We start from the raw sequence: 21,805 nt of genomic DNA, 5'->3' as shown, positions 1-21,805 counted from the left end.
GGACATGATAGGCTGCCAGATTCGAGCATCACAATATATCGCAGATCTGGAGCGACATCTGATGAATGCCTGGCATAATGTGTCGCAGGATGACATTAGGAAACTCTACCTTCCTTGCCTCGACAAATTCAAGCGTGTATTACCGCCAGGGGCGGTTCGACCAACTTCTGTTTAAACACTCAATGGGTGATTGTGAGCCGTGAACAGGTACTATGACCTTGATTTTTTAATCATTTTATTATCTGTGTATCGGCTATGTACATATTCAGTTTCATCAAAAACAACCAGTTCCTTCATAGTGCTTCGATTTTTTTTTACAAAAGAGTGTAATATCCTAAATTTGTTAATATATTTATAAATCTACTTATATACTTTATAAAATGTATTAAATACATTTTTGTTATTGTGCAATTTATTTATAATTTGTATCACTAAAACCAATTCATTAATATAAGGTAAAATAGAAGTATTTATGAAAATATGAAAGCTCTCAATTTGCAAAAAATCATGACGTGACTCATGATTTTGAAATCAGCACTGAATAAATATAAAAAATTACCTATTAAATTTAAAACATCAAAATTTTCTTTTTTTGAAATGCAGACCAGTGAATTATTTCTGCATTAATACTGATCTTCATATTAATACAAGTATCGCTAGCATGAAATATGGTTTCAACTTAACAGTGAATTCTTAATATCTTTGATGTATTAATACACTTTAATAAATATTTCACATACATATTTTTTATGTGAAGATGATACATCTATTAAGTGAACAACTGGAAACAGTATAATGTTAGAAGAAAGCACATAATATGACATCTTTTCTTGAATTCTTGTTTATACATCACTAACATTCATACAATTGTGATCGCACCTGCGGAAGAAAGAAAGAAAAAAAAAAAAAAAAAAAGAGAGAGAGAGATCAGTTTTCTACATTTACCTTCAAATAGTAAATTAGTTTAAAAACATAAATAAATATACAATAAATTAGCTGCATTCCTGCTTAAAACGCTAACAACGTCATCAATAAAACGTCAACTACAGAATATCTTGACCATTTTATTAATTATCCTAATTATAACAGTTATTTCAATTTTAGATTTGTAGTTGAAGAAAAGATAACGGAAGCTCATTTTTATTTCCTTGTACGAAGTAAAAAGGAAGTATTGTAATCGTGAAAATTTCGGGCATCATATTTCAACGAAAATACCCATTTTGACCCCTATCGAATGCAATTTAACGATGTTTTTGCGTGACATCTGTACGTAAGGACAGAATAAAGGGCTTTTTTTCCCCGAAACGAATTATAAAAGTGATTTAAAATGCATTCAGAAGAGATTTTTTCTTCGCGTCTGTACGTACGTACATATGTATATCATATAACTCAAAAACGAGTAGACTCAAAACGTTGAAATTTTGTATATAGGACTGCTATAATGTGTAGTTGTGCATCTCCCTTTTTAGTTGCAATTGATAGCACCAAAAGTATAATAGATATAACTACATCTATATATAAATATAGTATAGATAGATATATACCGACTCTTACTGAATTTAGTCTTTCTGTACCTTCAGTGTCAGTGGGACCAAAGGCAACTTTTTTTGTGCACCGAAAAAAATCTGCCTTCTTGCCTGCCGGACGAATTGCTTGTTTTTGCATAGAAACTGTAATTTTAATTTTAAAAAATTAAAATCGTTTTAAGTGTATTTGGTGTTTATGTTTTTCTATATCTTTCAATTTTTAATATACATATTTTTCAGTTTTCATGTATTTTTGCCTTGTCACGAAGTGAGAACTGAATTAATTGAATGACAAATACATTTCTAATGAAACTCGAGGGAAACAAGTTTAAATGAATGGCAGGAAAAATGTGTATAATTTAATATTCCGTACAAGGATGTCATGTGGTGTAGACATCAGATTTTTTTAATAAAACTTTACAGATATCAGAAGCCACATGCACTGAGCTCAGATTTTGCGTATGAAGAATTTACTAGAAATTTATGAAACTTGGCACTGATAAACGGCAAGCGTTTAATTTGAAAGTTAGGTGACATTCATCTCTAGATTTATTTAGATTTTATATAAAAGCTTGTGAGATTTTACTATTCCCTCCTCACATTTCTTCAACATGGACAACAACGTCACTTCCTGATCTCTCTCTAGCGCAATGTCGACTCTGCGGTACTTATTTCTCCTTCTAACGTATCTGCCCTAAGTATCTCGGTTCTGCGGGGCTGTCAAAAAGAACTATTTCCTTCCGTTTTTCAAGTTCGTGTAACACTCTTTTCACCGCTGAGATTGATGTTATACTAACGCCATGTATATATTTTAATTTATAAAAAGAATTTATTTTTTACAGACTGGTGTTTAATAATTATCTAGGAACTCCAAAAGCTGTATACAGTTTGACGAAGGCAGCCAGGATTCTTTTTGTTTCACGAACTTTTTGCCGCATATTTTATTCCTTGGTGTGGGGGGGGGAACGAACAATATCAATTTCCCTTAAAGATATTTTATGTAAAAATAAGAAAAATGTAAGGCTGAATTTTACTCATTAATTTACTAGTGTACTCATTACACACTAGTGAGGAAAAGAAGTACCTTTATTTTAATTTTAAGATGATACTTTTTTTCCAGAATTCTGTGACTATAAATTCCTTTCCACTTGCTTCTGGTCAGGCTGCAAGAGAAAATTCCAGCCATAGTAAAATGGTGTGGTTTTTTTGGAAAACCAACATTCAGCCCTCAAAATCTAAAATTCTTCTCACCAGGAAGTATCGTAGACTCAACCAAATTAAAACTTAAGTCACCCTTTTTGGCTCCCCAATTCCAAGGGTCAACAAAGCAAACTACCTCGGAGTTCAATAGTAATTTCTCATGGAACGATCACGTGACCCAAGTATGTGGAAAGGCCTACAAAATTATGTTCAGAATGTTCGCACCGTTAAAATGTGAACAACTATCTCTACATCTGAAAAAGAGACTCTACATTACGGTCATTCGACCGATTCTCACATACACTTCCGCTGCCTGGGCCCACGCGAAAGACAAGGACTACGAAAAGCTTTAAGTTCTTCAAAACAAGTTCTTAAGAATAATCACCGGAGCACTCGGATTTAAAGTTAGAAAAGTTGAAGAATTTATTAATCGCATCAATGAAAAATTCTTCAACAGAGCGATTATCTACAACCCGGCTAATTTCGCCAATATCTTAAGTTACGAAATACTTGATGAAGGTAAACTTCTTCGCCCATTCGCCGCTCACTTGTTACAGTCAACCTAAACTGACCAATGAGAGCTCAGCTTACACACTCAGTAGTTTGCAAACTCACCACGTTTCGGAATCTACAAACCTCTTCATGTGTTTCTGCCAGCTTTCCCCACCTCCCTGACCTTCTGCAGCTGCCCCCTACATGGCTTTCTGATCACCGAAGCTCGGGCTTCACTTCTCTATTACTTTTACAAGGCTATCTCAACCGGAGAAGCTTCATTTTTGGACTTTTACATATGTCAGGACCCTAAGAGAATTCATTGAGGAATCTGGAAAGAGCGGGAGTAGTGCATTTCCCGCTGCATGCCAGAATAAAAAACCAAAGTATCAAAGTATCAGGTGCTACTCTCCTAAAACGTTGCAACAACATCATAGGAAATGCATTCCATACTTGCAAATATTAGAGACCTTGGATCACTGATGTAAGTTGTCCCCCAAAATCTCACGAAATTACACTATGCTGCCAGCTGATTCAACGTCTATTAAATTACTTCTCTTAAGCGAGCTCTAATACATGGAATATTATAGCTGTAATGACTATTTAGTTTTATTCGTTTTTTTTTACGTAGGTAAATCCCAAACACCTTATATATGATAAACTATTTTCTCGCATATTTCTCACTGTTTTTTTTTTTTTTTTTTTAGATTTTATCGTCTAAAAATCGAGTTCGGAAAATTATGCAGATAAGTTCCAAGGACGCGGTTTCAGAAAAATATAACATATGAAAAGCAGTCATTAGATAAGCTACTGGTCGCTATCCCAATATTCTTTCTTTAAAAGATTCCAGGAACATACACCAGGAAGAATACACAGTAATGTTAACATTACGATATGTACTACGATATTTTTCATTTCTAGTTCCCTATAATTTGAATCTTGTCATTTCTTATCGTTGCCTTTGCTGCTCCTTATGATTAAAATCATCCATAAGTAATTAAATAAGATGGACGTAAGGGCAGCTGACTCAACAAAATCGCAGATTGAAAGTCAGTTTGTGTTATATCGCTGTGACGAGTCGATTCTTGTATTAGGCAAGCAGTAAAAGAGAAAAGTTCAAGTTCAGCAAGTAAAAGAGAAAAGTTTGGCATGACCTTCTTCTCAGGCAGGCTGCGAGGATTTGCTTTTGTTAGACGAAAACCTTCGTTACGTAAACGAATCCATTTTAAAATTTAGGGGAGCTCGTTTTCTGGGAAATTGAAGAAGGAACAAATTACGTGAATATTTTTAAAATTTTCAAAACCTGACGCTAAAATGCTAGGGGGAATATATGAGAAGAAAATAAAAGATATAGAGGATATCATAATGCATTATTTTTCAATATGATATTCTTGTATTTCGATACACTTCTCACATTGTTTAATGAGCAACTGTCTTCAAAATGTTTCTCAGCCACTGCTTTTATGACATCGCCATCATTAAATCCTCTTTCTTAGAAAGGTCAGATTTCAGTTTGGAGAACAGATAATAATCATTCGGAGCTGAGTTGCTAAGAGGGGACGGAGCAAAATGCCTTAAACCCACATTGCTGTTTCGGATTTGCATTGATACGTCGCGGGTTCTGTATTACTGAAAGAAGTCGAGTACGCCTCACGTAGTATTTTCGCCCATAACTAAAGCAATATTTTCTGATGTCAAGACATCCAATAGTCGACTTTTACGAGAATCAGCTTTTACGGATTCTATGCCAGTGCGAAAATGGTTTATCTGCTCTTTCACTAAGAAAGAGAATAGGAAAAAGACGAATCAGCATACATATATAATCCAAGTATTGTTTTGTTTCTTTGGGATTAAAACTTTTTAATCAAACATGTAATCACAGATTCTCAATTATAAACATTTCAGGATGAACTAACACACCTCTTTGTGCAGTAGTAAAAGTAATGAGTTAACTTTGAATCAACTCATTACTTTTCCTCTACTCTCAACTCTAGTATTCTACCAGCAGCAGACAAATTAGGTAACGTATATCTGGAACAACATTTCTTGAATTTAGGAGCCAGCCACTGGTGACTGTCTTGATGCTATTTTCGCCCACCCTCTAGAGTAACTTGAGGCTTTAGCTTTTGCTAGCCGTGGTTGATGGCGTGAGTTGAAGGCATGAGCCAAGACCTAGAAGCGAGCTTGTAAATTTTCACATACGAAAGCTTAGCTTGAACATTTATGTTTTATTAATCTCGCAAACAATAGAGGGCGTCGCCCAGATGGTGTAGTGTTTAGGGTAGCCTAATACTCATATACGAAGGGCCCCGGTTCGAATCCCAGAGAAGACATGGATGTTTGTAAATGCATAGTGTAGGTGCGGCATGGCGGCACTCTAAATATGCGGGGAGTCGAAAAATCCTCTCGTGTAGATTGAAGGAAGGGGAGAGGGGGTGAGAGAACCCCCCAGATTCCCCCCGGGGTGCTCTCCCTCAAAACTGAGGGTGAAAAATAGTCTCCTAAGAAGTCCAACCTGTCTTAGGAGTCGGTTCGTTTTAAACCTAATTCTAGCTGCTGTTACTTTGGACGGCTAGTAATATTGCTGACTGTCGTTACCGAGCCAAAATTTAACATTTTCGATAGTTAAGTTCCATATACTGTGAAGCGTTAAAATAAAGTACACGATTTCTCAAACAAACTTTTCAAATTTACTGCTACTACACGTCTTCAAGAGGAATTTGTTGACAAACAATTTTTTATGTGTGAGACCCGGAAAGTTTTCGATATACCTACATATCAATGAATAACAATAAAAATACAGAATGTATGAGATGGAAATCAGAAAAGAACTTGTGTTATTTGTTTTATATCTCCCTCTTTGAATAACATAAATGAGATGATTGTATTTTTCTTTATGATATTCAAATCATTAATTCTGTAATGAGAATTGTTACAGAAAAAGATATCACCTTCGTCCCACTCCGCATTTCTGGTGCCCACATCTTTCAGGTCTTCGCAAGTCTTTCATGCAGACGGCCCTGATACTTGTTCCGGATCGCACTAATGCTGATTCCGTGACAGAATTGTCGAAGTTGGAAACGTAAGTGCTTGTTTGGGATGCTCTGGTGGTGCGGCACTTCCACGTGTACCGGTGGTTAGGGTTGCGACGCAGGGCGGCTCTGACGTACGCCTTACGTAGAACCGTTTGCACCTTCAAAAGCATAAGGGAAAATTGCATCTTATTCGGAAAATATATTGTGAAGACATATTGCAAATTTTATTTTAATAATACGTTTGTGATGGAAAATTGCTTTTTGTCTTCAAGAAAAAATCAGGAAAGAAGAGGAAATACAATATATGAGTTTGTCAGATATGTTGATATATATATATAAAGGGTTATGAGTCAGGTAAGTTGTCAAAAACTGGTAGGGGAATGCAACAATCTTTTTACGCTCATGATCTTTTGACATCTGGATTTTTAAAGAACAAACTTGCGAGAATGTGGACTCGTTCATTTTCGAAGCAAACACCAATTATTAGAAAAAAAAAAGATAATAATTACTCAATTTCTGTAGAACACAAAGTATAGGTAGTTCAGCCTAGAGGAACCTTTATGTGAATATGTATCAACTTGGAGATGGATACCTTTCAGTACGGTAATCCACAGCATCCGATGTTACGAACTTCTATTTTTCTATTAATCTCAACAGGTAACATTAAATATTCGATAGCATTTATCTATTGAATTTCTTATTAATTCTTTGAGCTTGTACATTTGTGGCGATTAATTCTACATTTACGCCTGCACTGAAAGCAAGCAGTCCGTCACGATTCTCGAGATGCGGTAAGTGTTTTAATGTAAAATAACATAAAGTAGGTTGTGTTTTATGATTTACTAAATTTATTTACCTATTTAATACAGTTAATTCAATTATTTACAACATTAAGAAACATTAGTAATTAATATTATAATCATACATACATGCATGTATGGGAGTATATATGTGTATGTACGAGTATGTATGCGCATGAATAATTTGCTGCACTTCGTTAAGTATATATATATATAAAAGATAAAAAATATGAAAGCAAACTTCTAAATTTAATTCACTATAACCTCTTTTATTTTCTATTTCATTTGTGAACTTCATCTATGTGTCCTAAAAATAGCGCTGTAAGTCTAAACTGCGTCATTCAAATTAATCAAATTAATCTTACGTAACCGTTAATGCAGATGCCTCTTGACCAATCACCAAATTGCAAACCAAAACTTTTCTCTTCGCGTGCTTCCATCTTGCACAACTACACACTTAAGCTTTTGCTCTCTACCCTGCAAAAATGTAATTTCGCTGGCTTGCTTTAACAATATCAAAAATGTAAATCTTCTGTGGAAAGGCACGACTGGAGTGCCAAGTGATTGTGGCCATAAATATCAATTGCAAATAAAAATTGAATTAAAACTGCAGCGACTGCCAGGTTCTTTACATACTACGCAATCAAAATTCTTCTTCAATATGTATCTAAGCACGCATCAACAATGCTCCGGCTTTTCCTTGTGCCTTTTTCTTATTATTGCATATATATTAATATATATGTAATATATATGTACATATAATTAATTTGAGATCTCATATTTATATTCTGCGGGAACATTTTATTCTGATATTATTTATTTGTGGAAATCTCATCCAAAGCTGAAAAAAAATTTACATACGGCGGGATACTTTTATTTTTGTGTGACCTTGAAAGAAATGCCTTGTGAAGTATCTTACTAGTTCTAATAGGGGACTCCAGGAATTCTATCTACTCCAGGGTATTGCTATAATATGTTATGACTGTTAATTATCTGGTTATAGCAAATGTTTTTCGCTAAAAAAAATCTCTTAGTAAAGTTAAAAAAACGTGAACGTAGAATCTTTAGTGAGGGTAGTAATCATCACCCAAATCTGTGATTTTCTGCCAACAGTTTGGTAGTTTTCCAAAGCCTTCGGCCCGAGAAACCTGGTGGCAGTCCGCAAGTCCAAAAATACATAGTCATTTCGGACGTCCTGTGCAGAATGGAGGATAGCACCAGAAAGATGCAGCTGCAGGTCTGAAAAAAGATATAAATATAGAGTGATTTTGCCGCTATATAATGGGTGTGGCCAAAGATCCCATTCGATTCCGTACAGAATCTTGCCGATGAATTGTGATACATGTGGTCTTGCCTTATCTTGATGGAACATTACCTTTTTGCTCTCGGAACTCAGTTCAACGTTTTTCCTTGATAGCAGCGTCAACACAGACTAGCATCTCGCTGTTCACTTTACTGTCGACGGTTTTAACTTTTTTCAGATACTCTTTGTGGATAATTCCTCAGAAATCTCACCAGATACAAAGCAAGGTATTTTTGCTAGTCTAATTGAGCTTTACGACGCTGCAGTGCTCACCGGGCGCAGACCAACCTCCATTTTGGCCTGTGTTGTTGAAATAAATCGACTTTTCATCACAAATAACGATCCAATCGTGAATTTTGTCCTTGCGTTGATATTCGAGCAGTATAGATTAGTGCAGGCTTTAACACGTGCCTCCTTATTTGCTTGAGTCAGCTCATACGACACCCAGCGATTGAACGTGTACATCAAGTTTATGCGATGCGTAGCGCGGCTAATAAACATAGCACTAACGTTAAACTCCTTAGCAAGCTCTGTAGTGGTTGCATACTGATCTTCTTCCACAAGTTCTCGCAGGCGGGACTCATCAACATCAGTAAGCCGTCCAGAGTGCTCTGCTTCTTGAATGTCATGGCTCCTTGTTTTTGAGCTTTCGGTACTAAAGCTTCAGAGTGTCATATGATACAACATTAGTACCTAAAGCTATGCACATGATTTGGTGACTTTCTTCTGTTTATTTTTGTAACAGAACTGGAACTAAATGATGGTTCTAATCCGGTAGCGTGATAGTTCCATTTCAAATACCTTGTACTTAATGGTAACGATACATTTTTTTTACAAATTCCACAATACAGTGTATTAAAGCAAGTCTCTTTCTTTCAAATGCCAAAAATCGTTTGACAAAATATAATTAAACACGCCAACGCGAACTATTTGTTCAGACGATATTTGCGGTGGCGAAACACTTGCGTTAAAACTCGATATATTATGGTGTAATAAAAATTATTCAGTTTCTTAGTGTAATTTATAAAAATTATGATAGCTTGCATCTTAGCGTCTTTTTGTCACGAGAAGTGTAAATATTTTTAAAAGTAAAAAATATTGAAAGAATATTATGGAGAAATCTATATAATAAAACATATTTATACAAAAGCCAAGAGCTTTTATTATCAGTCCTACTTACATTAAAACTAGTATTTATTATGAAATGGCCTTCAGACTGTTGATAGGATGAAACTGCCATGAAAATGTCGTATAAAAGACTATTGAATAAAATTTCCGAAGGAAAGACATTAGTGGTCTTCAACCATTTTGTCCTATTCTTCACGCATCGGAATACCTTACGCCCTTTCTAGATTTTTTGAATTCAAGTACCGCATTCCTAACATGAAATTGAAAATTGAAGCTATTTTATTTTAGTATACTACAATAAATCCTCGTTAACCCGAATCCCGAGGGACAGAAAATTCAAGAATTAATGTTAAAAAATTTCGTGTTAACTGGGGACTCAAACTTTTGTTTCGAGATAATTATTTTTACACATTAATCATTTACAGTACATACGTATATACATACTGATACTTTAATGCATTTCGATTAATAAACTTGAACATACAAAGAAAAAATAACTTCGTCTTGTATTATATTAAACTGAAGGATTTAAGACATTCGTTGGAAATCGTACATAATTTTACTCCGTTAACAATCTGTAAAAAATATATTACTGAGAATATAATAGACTCAAAGTGGTTAGTTTAACTTACCTCTACATTCATGAAGCAGTACAGAATAGAGACAAAAATTCCCTGCAAAGAAACAGGATATCATGCAATTTTTGAAAATTGTAATAAAAATGCTACCTCTCACGGTGGCATTTTTATACAATATTTATCTCATAGTACGAGTAAAAACAAAATTTTAAAGAAAATGGATTATCAACACACATTATTTCGCTTTCTTGTATGAAATACCACGGACTATATTTTTGGAATACCACAGCTCATAGTTACAGGCCAGCATTTCTCATTGTTTGTAAGCGTTAATATGGAACTTATCGCTTTTTGTTCTTCTTAATACCAATTAAAAACAGCTGATGTTTCTGAGAACCTGGATGTCGTCAGTGTCAGAATTACGTGTCTCGGAAAGCATTAGCCAACAGAACACAAAGGCTGTTGATTATATATCGTTAATGACTGCAACATCTGTTGTATGGCATTACTGGGAATGTCTTCCGGACTTATAAGGAATAGACTTCCAATTTTCTTTTCTTTCTGTATCTATCTGTATCTATCTTTCTCTATCTGTAAGTTACAAGCAGGCTACCGCTGAATTATTCGCATACTGAATTTAAAATCACTCCTTTTTCACTGAATGTGTATCCAGCTTGAAAAATTGCATGATTAACGTTCATGTAAGAGGGACTTTTTTAAAATTAAATTCCAAGAAGCTTGTAAATAAGAAAGAAACTGAAGGAAATAATACATACTAGGTAGTGCCACTGATCTATGCCAGCGTTTCTCAACCGGTGGTACGCGGAAGAGAAAAATAGGTGGTACGCAAAAAAAGGTTTTTAACTATTAAATTCAAAAAATAAATGCCCTAAGTTTTTCTCTAACACTCTTAAATTTATGCGATGTGAGTTTTGTTCAAGGTGAATAGCCGCTCATAGACTTTAGTAAATAATACATTTTTATTTGCACAAATATTCTTTTATCCATAGACAAAATTTTTTTTTATAAATGATGTTTTTAAAAACAGATAATAGAAATGATGTTGTATTTAACAGGAAATAAAATTAAGTTCTTATGAAAAGATAATAGTATCTTATTAATTCTTTTAGAGTTGATCGATTTATTAGCATGAACTACACTTTATGTTGTCACCATTTCGGCCTAATATTGTTTCTTTTTCAATCAGAATAATTTTTTAAAGTCGATTTACTTTCTCTAACAGCAAGTATTTTGTCTTCTAGTTGCTTTGCATTCCTTACTTTTCTACGCAATTTGAGAATATCGTTGTTCGTTTTTGAAGAACTCGTAATATGTTGTGCATTTAAATATTTGTGAAAAAGTAATAAAACAAACCTAGATTTTTCAAAAATGAAAAATGGCTAGGATTGACTGAGCGGAAATGTGATGATTCAAAGGTTATGGATCCAGTGCAATATATTAGCAATAAGAATATTGAACAGAAACGGAAATTGTTTATAGAAAATGTAAAGAAAGTTATTTATCATATCGGTTTACATACTTGGAAGGGAGATGAAATGGACCCTTAACCTCAAAGACTTGTTCAATGAAAGTGAGAAATCATTGTTCCCACCTTTCTTAAAAGACATATTTAATCTTAGCATGCAAATTTAAAGGATAAATCTGAAGAATATCTTAGGAGGAATTTATCGGAGTTCAAAAATAGTAAAAAAGTGATGAAAGGTTTTGTTACTTCAAGTGAAAAAGTTTTGGAAGCTAGTGACCTAGTAAACCTAAGAACTGCCAAGACTGGGCAGGCTCATACCACTGGAGAAAACCTTACATTACCAGCAGCTAAAGATATCGTTTTAACATTATTAAACGAAAAAGTGTCTAAGGAATAATATTCCGTTATTAAATGATACGGTCAGTCAACGAATTCATGAAATGGCAAATTCCATAAAAGAGAAACTTATTCAAAAAAATAAAACACATTGAGTATTTTCATTGCGGTTGGATGAAAATACTGATAAAACGAACTTTGTTCAATTATTAGTTTACATACGTTTCGAAGAACATAAACGAATTGCCGATGAGTATTTATTTGTGAATCTTTATGATAGAGCAACTGCAAATGAAATTTTCAAAGTAATTGACAATTTTATATATAAGAGCGATATTCCTTAGAATAAGTGCATGCAATTGACGGAGCTCGGGATATTACAGGAAAGCATTTCGAGTTATTTCTCAAATAAAGAATTTCGCACATGAAACTAAATTTATTCACTGCTGTACTCATCGTGAAGCGTTAGTAGCCGAAACAATCCCCGAAAACAAGAAAATCGTTTTGAATCAAGCTATGAAAATTAATTTTATTAAAAGCCCAGCTTTAAATTCAAGAATATTTACGATTTTATGCCAAGAGATGGGAAGTGAACACGGAACGCTTTTGTTACATTCCGAAATAAGGTGGTTAAGCAGAGGCAGAGTTTTAAATCGTCCTTTAGAACTTCGATCAGAAATTTAAATTCTCCTGTGTGATGCAAACTTTGCATTGCAAAATTATTTATTTAATGAACTATGGTTGGCGCATTTAGCATATGTAGCTGATATTTTTTGAAGGTTAAATGAATTAAATTTAGAATTACAAGAGCAAAGTGTTAATTTGTTCACCATTAGAGATAAAATAACTCGAGCGAATAATCAAAGAATTGGATAATAATATTTTGAGCTTTTCACCACTTTTAGAAAGTTTCCTAACGGATAATAATTTGAAAATAAAAGAAGAATTGGCGTACAACATTAAAAGTCATTATTTTTCATTGGTCAATAATTTCAACATGTATTTTTCCGAGGATTATGAAAAAGGAAATTGGATTAGAAATCTATTTTGTTCAAACGTACTTGAAATTTTATCACGTGAAGAAAAAGAAAAATTGATAGAAATTTCCTGCGATCGAACTCTAACCGAATATTTAAAAAATAAAACACTTGTAAATTTTGGCTGAACAGAAAAAAAGAATATAAAGGCATTTCAAATAAAACTATTAAATTTTTATTGGCTTTTACGCAACCTGTTTGTCTGAATAAGGATTTTCTTCCATGTTATACTTAAAAAATAAATACAGAACAAAATTAAAAGTGCATCAAATTTGCGGTTAAAACTAAGTAAAATACAACTAGACATAAAAAAGTGACCTCTCTCTTAAACAAGCCCAAATTTCGCAGTAAATTTTAGAATTAAAATATTATAACTTAAATTTTGATAACTAAAATGGTAATTAATTTTTAATTTAATATTTTTTGTGTGCATATTTAATACAAATAGAGAATAGGTTGTGCAAATGGCAAAACATTTTTAAAAATATTTTTATTCAGAAATTGAAAAATAATCATTGTAAAATATAGTCGTGGTACTAAAGTTTTTAAATGTTATTTAGATGGTACGCGTTAGTTAAAAGGTGGAGAACCGCTGATCTATGCAATTCCTTACACACTGTCTAAGCTATTGCAAATAAACCTTGTCTAAAAAGTGATCAACCATAGTTTTGAAAGATCTTGTCATCTGCGAAGCTGGTCGTCTTAGAAAGGTGATTTTCCAATACCAATATTTATTTATTTTTATTGGAAATACTGGTCACTTTAATAAATAGTTTATTTACGAGAAGTGGATGCGTGGAGATTGTCATAATGTGTCACATCCTTATTAATACATATTTGTCCACCCAACCTTTTACATGATTTATTTTGTTCACATGATTTATATTGTTCACATGATTGTTCACATGATTTATATTGTTCACATCAGCAGTAGTCACAGATTTTCTATCCATCTATCCATTACGGACATTCGTTTGTTCTTTGTAAAAATTTCTCTATCATTTAGTCTCTGCAATTAAACAATATGCGAGACTTTAACATTTTGACATTTGCTTTAAAATAGTTGATAACAGAGAAAATCTTCAGCCAGACAGGAGTATAAACACTGTTGTTTTAAATACATATTTTACAAACACAAATTTCAGGAATAAAGAACCGCTAGAACAAATGATATAATGTACTTCGTATCTAATATGAAACACATGGAATTTTGTTTCCTCCATTACTCGTTTTATTTCCAAGCTCTTTGGAAACTTAATAACAAAAATTCGTTGTCATAAATTCTTATACAGGATATTTGAAAAACATTTTGTGGCTGAATATGTGTTAAATGGGTAATCATAGATGATTCCAGTTTACGAAGTGAATCAAATAAGACAGGATTTTAGACTATGACGCTTTTCGGTAAAAGTACACAAAAGTAAGAACTTTGACGTATGTTTCAAACAGAGAAAATTTCAGTTAGTAAATGGTTTTTACTGAAGATAAGATAGTTCATGAAACAAAAATTGGTTCTTCGATTTGCAAAACTCGAACAATTTTTTTAAAAAAATTACTTGATTTAAAAACCAGTTTCTTACTATAGAAAGGAAAGCAAAAACGCGAATTTTCAGGTTCATAATTACGAACAAAATTTAGAGTTTTAGCATTTCCTTCAACCGGCAACTTGAAATCTACGCTTTTACATTAACATTTATCCAACATCAAAGGTATCTTTTAGTGATCTGGCATTCTAAACTTCAACATAATTAGTTGTCTTAAGTGATGTAATTACGATCCCAAAACATTTTGATAGATTATACCTCAAGGAATTTTGATTGCAAAACATGAATATTGTGTTTGATTAATTTCAACTATGGAAAGCAATTTTTTGCTTGAATGTCTTTTATTAATACAAGATGAGTATATAATTTGAGTTTCCTGAATTTTTTATTATATGGTATAACTTGACTAAACGTGTAGTCTGAATCTGTTATTTTTATTTATTTTTTACACCGGAACAAATATGAGTATGTAAATAACACCACAAGCAGTTCACATACCTAGTTCCCTGTAATAATTCATTGGGATTGGGTTATTATCCTTTAAAAATGTGATCTATTCCTTGAAACAAGAAAATTTTTTAATTTCTTTTAATTTAAAAATGGAAGTTAGTCATGCGCAAAGGTCTTGTTTGCGTTAATGGCGTTTCACAGCTTTAAAATTTGAAGTTTTTTGAACCAGATTATGAGTCATAATGATGATAATAATTCTCGGAGACAAGAATGCAAAGATTCTCAAGCTAACAAGTCTAGCTGACAGTTCGGGACTCACCGAGTTTTCCCAAACTTCACACAGTTACAGAGGCAAAGCATTTTAAAATGCATTCTCTGCACCTGAAACAAACAAGGCTTTTAATTTCTTGAGTTGATGAATCTTTCTTGGATTAACGGTAACCTGCAGGCGTTTGAGACAAAAATTGAACATTTTGAAGTTAGAAACAGATAACTTTATTTTTTTAAACTTTATATTTTTACCTTCATTTAAATAAGAGCAAAAATTAATTCTTAAAAGTTATTTTTCAAAGGATTAACGTAAAAAGTTATATGACATAAAATTAAAACAGGAAAATAATTCTTGTTTATTTTGCTGTAAAACTCTTTGCGTTTTGATTTATGAATGAGCGTTAGATGAAAAATGAGCAACGCCTTCGCCGGGACTCGCACCACGGGCCTCTCGAATACGCGGCAGCGTGCTGAACACTATACTACGAAAGCATGTTAAGAAGGTGGGAGAAATACCTTATAACATGATGCAACGAGTGCGTAGAACAGTATCTCCTCATTATACTTACGGATTGCAAATGCTTAATCCGCAGTCACGAAACTTGCTTTAAGCGCTCAGTACTTGAGGTTATTCTGATCTATTTTTTGTTTGTTTGTCGCAAGGGAATGTACTCAGCACTATGCGTATGTGTGAAGTTAACCTAACATATTTGCATTCTTTACAACAATACGCATGTATATACTATATTTCGGTGTACTATGCAAAACTATGCAAAGAATAATTACAAGAAGGTTAAAGTGGTGTATTGAGAATTTTGGATGTTTAGCCAATGAGCAAGCAGGATTTAGACAATACAGATTAATTAACCAGCACGCCGTTCTCCTTAGCCAGATGGTAAAGGATGCATTGGGCAAAAAACACATTCTATCAGCTAGAATCTTTCTAGCTTTTTCAGACCTAGAATCCGCCTATGACTTGGTCTGCAGGGAAAGTCTTTTGCTAAAGCTATCTAATATTGGTATCCACCGGCTCAAACGCTTTCTCTGCCAGTAGAGTACGTTACGAAAACTGCTTCTCACATTTCAAGAACCTTAAAACTGGACACTCTCAATGCGCCGTCACTGGTTATTTACTTTTTAACATTTATATAAATGACCTTATTACTGACCTACTAAAGATTGGTGATGTCAAATGCCTACTTTAAGAAGACGATTTGGTCATCTAGACTGAAAATCTTCCACCAAAAAAGCTATATTACAATCTGAAACTTATTTAAGTCAGGTTCTAAATAAGTTAAGCGATTGGTGCCATGTTAATAATATGGAAGTAAATCTAGAAAAAACTGTATATCAAACATTTTTCCTCACATACTAACCGATCAAGCTGAATTTATTTTACCTAAACCTCCCTGTTCTTCAGACGAACCACTTCTCTTATTTGGGTGTCATTTTGGACCGTAAACTGACTTGGAAAGAGCATGTTACAAGTATACTAGAACGAGCTACTTAGAGACTTACTATACTAAAAAGAATTGCTGGCTGTAAGTGGGGATGCTGCAGAACAACCCTTGAGCTGCCCTATAATTCCTATATTTTGCCACTTATTACTTACTATTCCGAAACTTTAGTGGCGGCAAGTAAGCAAGTTACTGATACCTTGGAAAAATTCCATTCCTAAACCCTTCATCTTATCACGGGAACTATTAAGACAACTCCGATTGATGCGCTTTTGATATTTACTCAACATCTGAGTATTAAATAAATAATTGAAGAGAATGTACTAATTATATGGGAAAAGATCGCAAGACTACCAGATTGTTTTCCCCTGTAGAATAGCTCTTTGTCATCATATTCACGGAACCTTAAAACCCAGTATGGTTTTGATATGACCCAGAGAGTTTTTGATATGAAAGAACAACTAGGATTGAACTGGGGGATGGAAAATCTCATCAAGTCACAATGTCCAGTTGAAGGAAAGAAGTGCATCGTTAGGATAAACTACCAAGTGAGGTTGTTAAAGAAACATATGACGTAATTCTAAATGCTGCAGCCTTGGAGACTATTCATGAATTGTGCCCAGATAACGAGTGGCTGCATGTGTTTACAAGACAGCTCCAATGTTGAATGACCATACCAATGCTGGTGCTGGCGTCTTTCGCAGGCTGTTCTCATTATACACTCCTGTCAGAAGGTTTAAAACAGCCACTGACGCGGAGATCTCTGCAATTCAAATCGCCTTGCCACAGCTCCAATGCCAATCTGAAAATTTTTCAAGGGCTGTTATACTATCAGACTCTAGAGCTGCCCTCCTGACCATCGCTTCATCTGAAGCTCCTGTTTCAGCTGATATTTTGAATATTCGTCTGACCTTTAATGATTTAAGCGAAGAATATAAAGAGGTTGCTTTGCAGTGGGTACCACCACACTGTGGACACCAGGGTAATGAAATAGCTGACTCTGGCAAAGAAGGCAACCAAAATTGCTCAGATAACAGATAAACCAATTCCCTTTCATACCAAATGCTTAATTAAGTCTTTTAGAGAGGGCTATTGGAAAAACATCAAAGAGGCAAGAAATGAATTGAGGAAATCACAAATATTCCACTACGGCCAAAGGACATATCTGTTGACACTTTTCTTCTTTCTATTGGCCATGATTGCCTCTCCAAGAATGTATATCGTAAAAAATACCGCCAAGTCCACTTTGCTTAATTGTGCAACATTCGTGAGGATGCGAACCATTTTCACTGCCACCTGAACGAGTCACTGCCTTGCACTGGGCTCGGGACACTTGTGGGAGAAATACTGGAGAGTTTACCAAGATGAACAATTTATAGATTTACTGTAGTTTTAGTTTTATTACCTGTTTCCTCTGTTAATATGTTTGTATTTCTGACTACAGTTGTTTTCTAATCTGCCATTGAGAAAAAAAATCTACGTTTCGGTGTATTTAGTTTTTAACAGAAACATTTGTCTTCAAGACAGGTTGCATAAGCCATGCTGTTCTACTTGGTTTATTATAGCGAAATTTGCCTTCTAGGGCTGCATATTTGAAGCTGCGTAGATTAATCGGTTTGAAGTTAGGAAAGAAGCTTTCTAATGCTGGACATTTAATCCTGTTTATTTTGCAATCGTGGAATGTAGATTAGAGCCCTAGTTGTTTGAAATTGTGTAGACCTATTCCAGATTGTATTTCAAAACATTGAACACTAGAATGTTTGAGATAGCGTTGGCCCGTTCGATTTACAGCTGAGAAGTATACCTTATCGCACAAAAATATTTCAACTTTTCGCTTTGGAATCGCGAAATATTATATTTTTTTATTATTTTTTGTTTGACGCTGTATTGGGCTACATGATTTAAAATTAATTTACATTTGAGACTGAACGATTGGCCCAATATGCTATAGTTAAGAAACAAACTGTCTGATACCAAATTCTTCAGAATGCGTTAACACGTGTTTAATTTGTATTCCTGAAGCTTTATATCTAGAACTGGCTATTTTTCGGATGTGTTTCTAATATGGTTTTCATCACCAGATATTTTATTTAATATAAACTGCTTGTGAATGTGTTGATTTATATTTTACAATCGATATTCTGAAAAGAAACAAAACGTTTTAGAAAAATGTTTAGATTTAAAAAATTTAAATAATAATTGTATTTGTTTATGTGGTATTTAAAGCGAAATTAAGAGCATAAGGTCCACTGTCAACTCAATGACTTTTTTGCAAATGAATTGTTTCATTCAACAATGTTACTGTTCGATTCGACATTATATGCTTTCAAGGACAAGAATATATTCATTAGGTTTACAAACAAAAATCTTAATGTCTTTTCTGATTGCCGTCAAAGAATTCATGAAACGAACAGTAGAATAATCGCTGGACCATTAAATCGATTCTAAAGGGAATTAATTTGAAAGTGACGCAGCAGAATAAGCGTTATTGGTAGAATAAGAGTATAATAAATTACAGTAGAAGAGATTTATTGTACTTTTTAAAACGTAATTATTACCTGAAATGTATTATTTTGCAAATGACGTATGCCATGACTTTTATTCATTTACTTTAGGTGTGATTCTTAATGTCGCCATTTTTCTTTAAATTATTCCACAGTACGATTTCTAGTAAGAAATTTATTGTTTAACATAGTTATTTTATACTGAAATAAATTAATAAAATATTTCAAAATACATATAATTTTGAATAATTGATTTTTGTATAGAATAATTTGGAATGCTCTAAAATCTTGCAGGCATAGTTAAAATGAAACATTCTAATAAAGCTTCACGAATTTGAATATTTAGTTATTCCAATATTTCTCAGTGAAGTAAAGGATATAAATTATAATGAATAACTTGAAGGCTATTTTTATTGAAAAGAATATTTTCCTGGGAGACATTCTAAGGGAGATAGACTGTATTCTGTGCTATATACTCGCAGAATTACAATAATATCGACGCAATTAGGTCGTTTCATTAAGGATAGAACTAAGGCAAATTTTCAGTGCTTTTACCTGTGCAGAAAATCTTATGACAGGGTCAGGTTTTTCGCCTTATTTTACATATACAAATACTAAATTTTAAAGAGGTATGTATTGTATTTTATCTAGGTATATATATTTATGTATGTATCCTATAAAATCATACAAATATTGACACTGATGTTGAAAACGAAGATAAGTTTCATCACCTGATGGTTATCTTCATAACCGTCGTATATATTTTAGTTAAATTTGGTATGGACAACATACAATCATACAATAATCTTGATACAGACGCATGGTTATGCTTAAGGCTCATCAGGGCTGGTAGGTCTAAAATAGGAATTGCAGGATCAAATAAGAAAGACTCCAGTGGGTATGGTTCCCCCTGACAGTCAAACAGTTCTTACAATGTGATTTCATACTGGAGTTGAGGCAGTCTTTGTAGCAGTTAGTGCCCCTGTTGCAACAATGCTGTATTATGTCCCGGAGGTTTTCGAGATGCAGTTGGTCTCCCAAGTGTGTACCAGACATAGGGCTTAGGTACGGAGCTCTAGCTAGCCAATACATCATCTTCACTTTCCAGAACAGCATTCACTAGATTAGTAAATTAGTCGTCATCCATTAAAATGTGCTGCAAACCTAAAAAAGGCAAACATAGGCCTTTAAGATTACTTCTATACCTTCCAGCAGTCACACAGCCACTGTCAAAGACATGAAGCTCTGTGCATGATATATTCTCAGACATCAAACTGCGTTACCATACGGCTCCCTTTCTCGGATGTTGGTGGATGTAGAGGTTCTTCTAGACGAAGGTACGCTGAGAGTCAGTGATAAGCTGAATTGATGAGATAAGCTGAGCTGGAATTCATCTGTGAAGAGAATGATCCACTGCTAATGCTTGATACAGAAATGATGTTTTCTGCACATGCTAAATGAGCTGTCTGAAGTACAGAAGTACTAAGGACGGAAACAGCAAGTTTTACAAATAGACCTCTTTTATGTAGTCTTCTGGAAACAATAATCTTTGAAACTCGGGTTCTTGTAGTCGTTTAGGAAGGTCACGAGAACATTACAGTTGTTGCACTCTCGTTACGTTTCGGTGAAATAGACAAATTTCGATCTTCTTTCACTGTCGAGGCAGTCGGCAGTTATTTTCGTCGACCTTATCCACGTTTTCTATCTACAGATCCTATATGCTTAAACCTTTTCCATAAGTTGCACGCGACACTCGGCGTTATCCTGAAATATCTAGCTATTTGCGTATGAGACTGCCCTGCTTCCAATCTTTCAACGATTTTGCATCTCGTTTCATTATCCTGTTAGCTGGTGGTTACTGATTTAACTATGCGTTTTCGTTTTTTTTTAACTGTCTGCCTTTGAATTCTACAAAATGTTGCAAAGAAAACACTGCAAATGTGGCCAAGGAGTGAGAGCGAATGAAGCGCGAAAAATGCCCCGCGCGCTTTTAATGACGGTTACTCTGAATCCTCCGCTCACCTGCACTTGTATGCTTGCGTATCCGATTCTTAAGATTTGTATTTCTCTTAATTTTAAACATCAGTCTATAAGCTTTTATTTTACGCATACTGTTTACTTAAAATATGCAATTTTAGGCATTTAAATAGAGTTATCAGTACCAGAGTTGTTGAATGTAGAACTTGTCAATCTATAAGGTATTTCTCTCGCCTTCCTAGCGTGCCTTTGTGGTGCAGTGGTTCTGCACGCTGGGCCGGTATTCCAGAGCTCCGTGGTTTGATTCCCGGAGAAAGCGTTTGCTCATTTTTCATCGTGCCTGCTTCCAAAAATACCTAATGACCCTACGAACCTGATCACAAATTGCTGTCTTGATTCAATATGTCTTTTGTTTTTGAGAGGCAGTAGTCACCGAGAGATCGTAAAAGTGTAGTAAAAGTTTAGAAAGCTTTGGTTTATTTCCAAGGAAGACTTTGATTGCTTTTGACTTCTAAGTTTCTTACTTAAATGACATTTGATTTGAGAGACAGCTAAGATTTTGTTTCTGTTTTGGAAGGTTTTACTGAGGATTATTTGCAATATGTAGGAGGATAATAGAACTACCTGAAACTAATGCTTATTTTGATTAACAGTGTGTTACTAAGAGGGGATGCAAATAACG

The 21,805-nt window shown here is 34.1% G+C and overlaps 1 protein-coding gene across 1 annotated transcript in view; it reads right to left on the bottom strand.

The window, feature by feature from the left end:
* Window positions 1-691: 691 nt before the first annotated feature.
* Window positions 692-21,805, bottom strand: part of LOC146995243 (corticotropin-releasing hormone receptor 2-like) — a 60,661-nt gene continuing 39,547 nt past the window's right edge. The window contains exons 5-7 of the mRNA XM_085826134.1: window positions 10,117-10,158; window positions 6,170-6,411; window positions 692-879 (exon numbers count right to left, since the gene is read on the bottom strand). Of these exons, the coding sequence (XP_085682260.1) occupies window positions 843-879; window positions 6,170-6,411; window positions 10,117-10,158 (321 nt within the window). The 3' untranslated portion in view covers window positions 692-842. The remainder of the gene's footprint in view (window positions 880-6,169; window positions 6,412-10,116; window positions 10,159-21,805) is intronic.

This window comes from Stegodyphus dumicola, chromosome 10, assembly GCF_044657685.1.
Source record: "Stegodyphus dumicola isolate Sdum_Otavi_A_Nest chromosome 10, ASM4465768v1".
Taxonomy (NCBI): domain Eukaryota; kingdom Metazoa; phylum Arthropoda; class Arachnida; order Araneae; family Eresidae; genus Stegodyphus; species Stegodyphus dumicola.
Note: the sequence above shows the minus strand (reverse complement) of the source record. Positions and strands in the feature narration are given on the sequence as shown.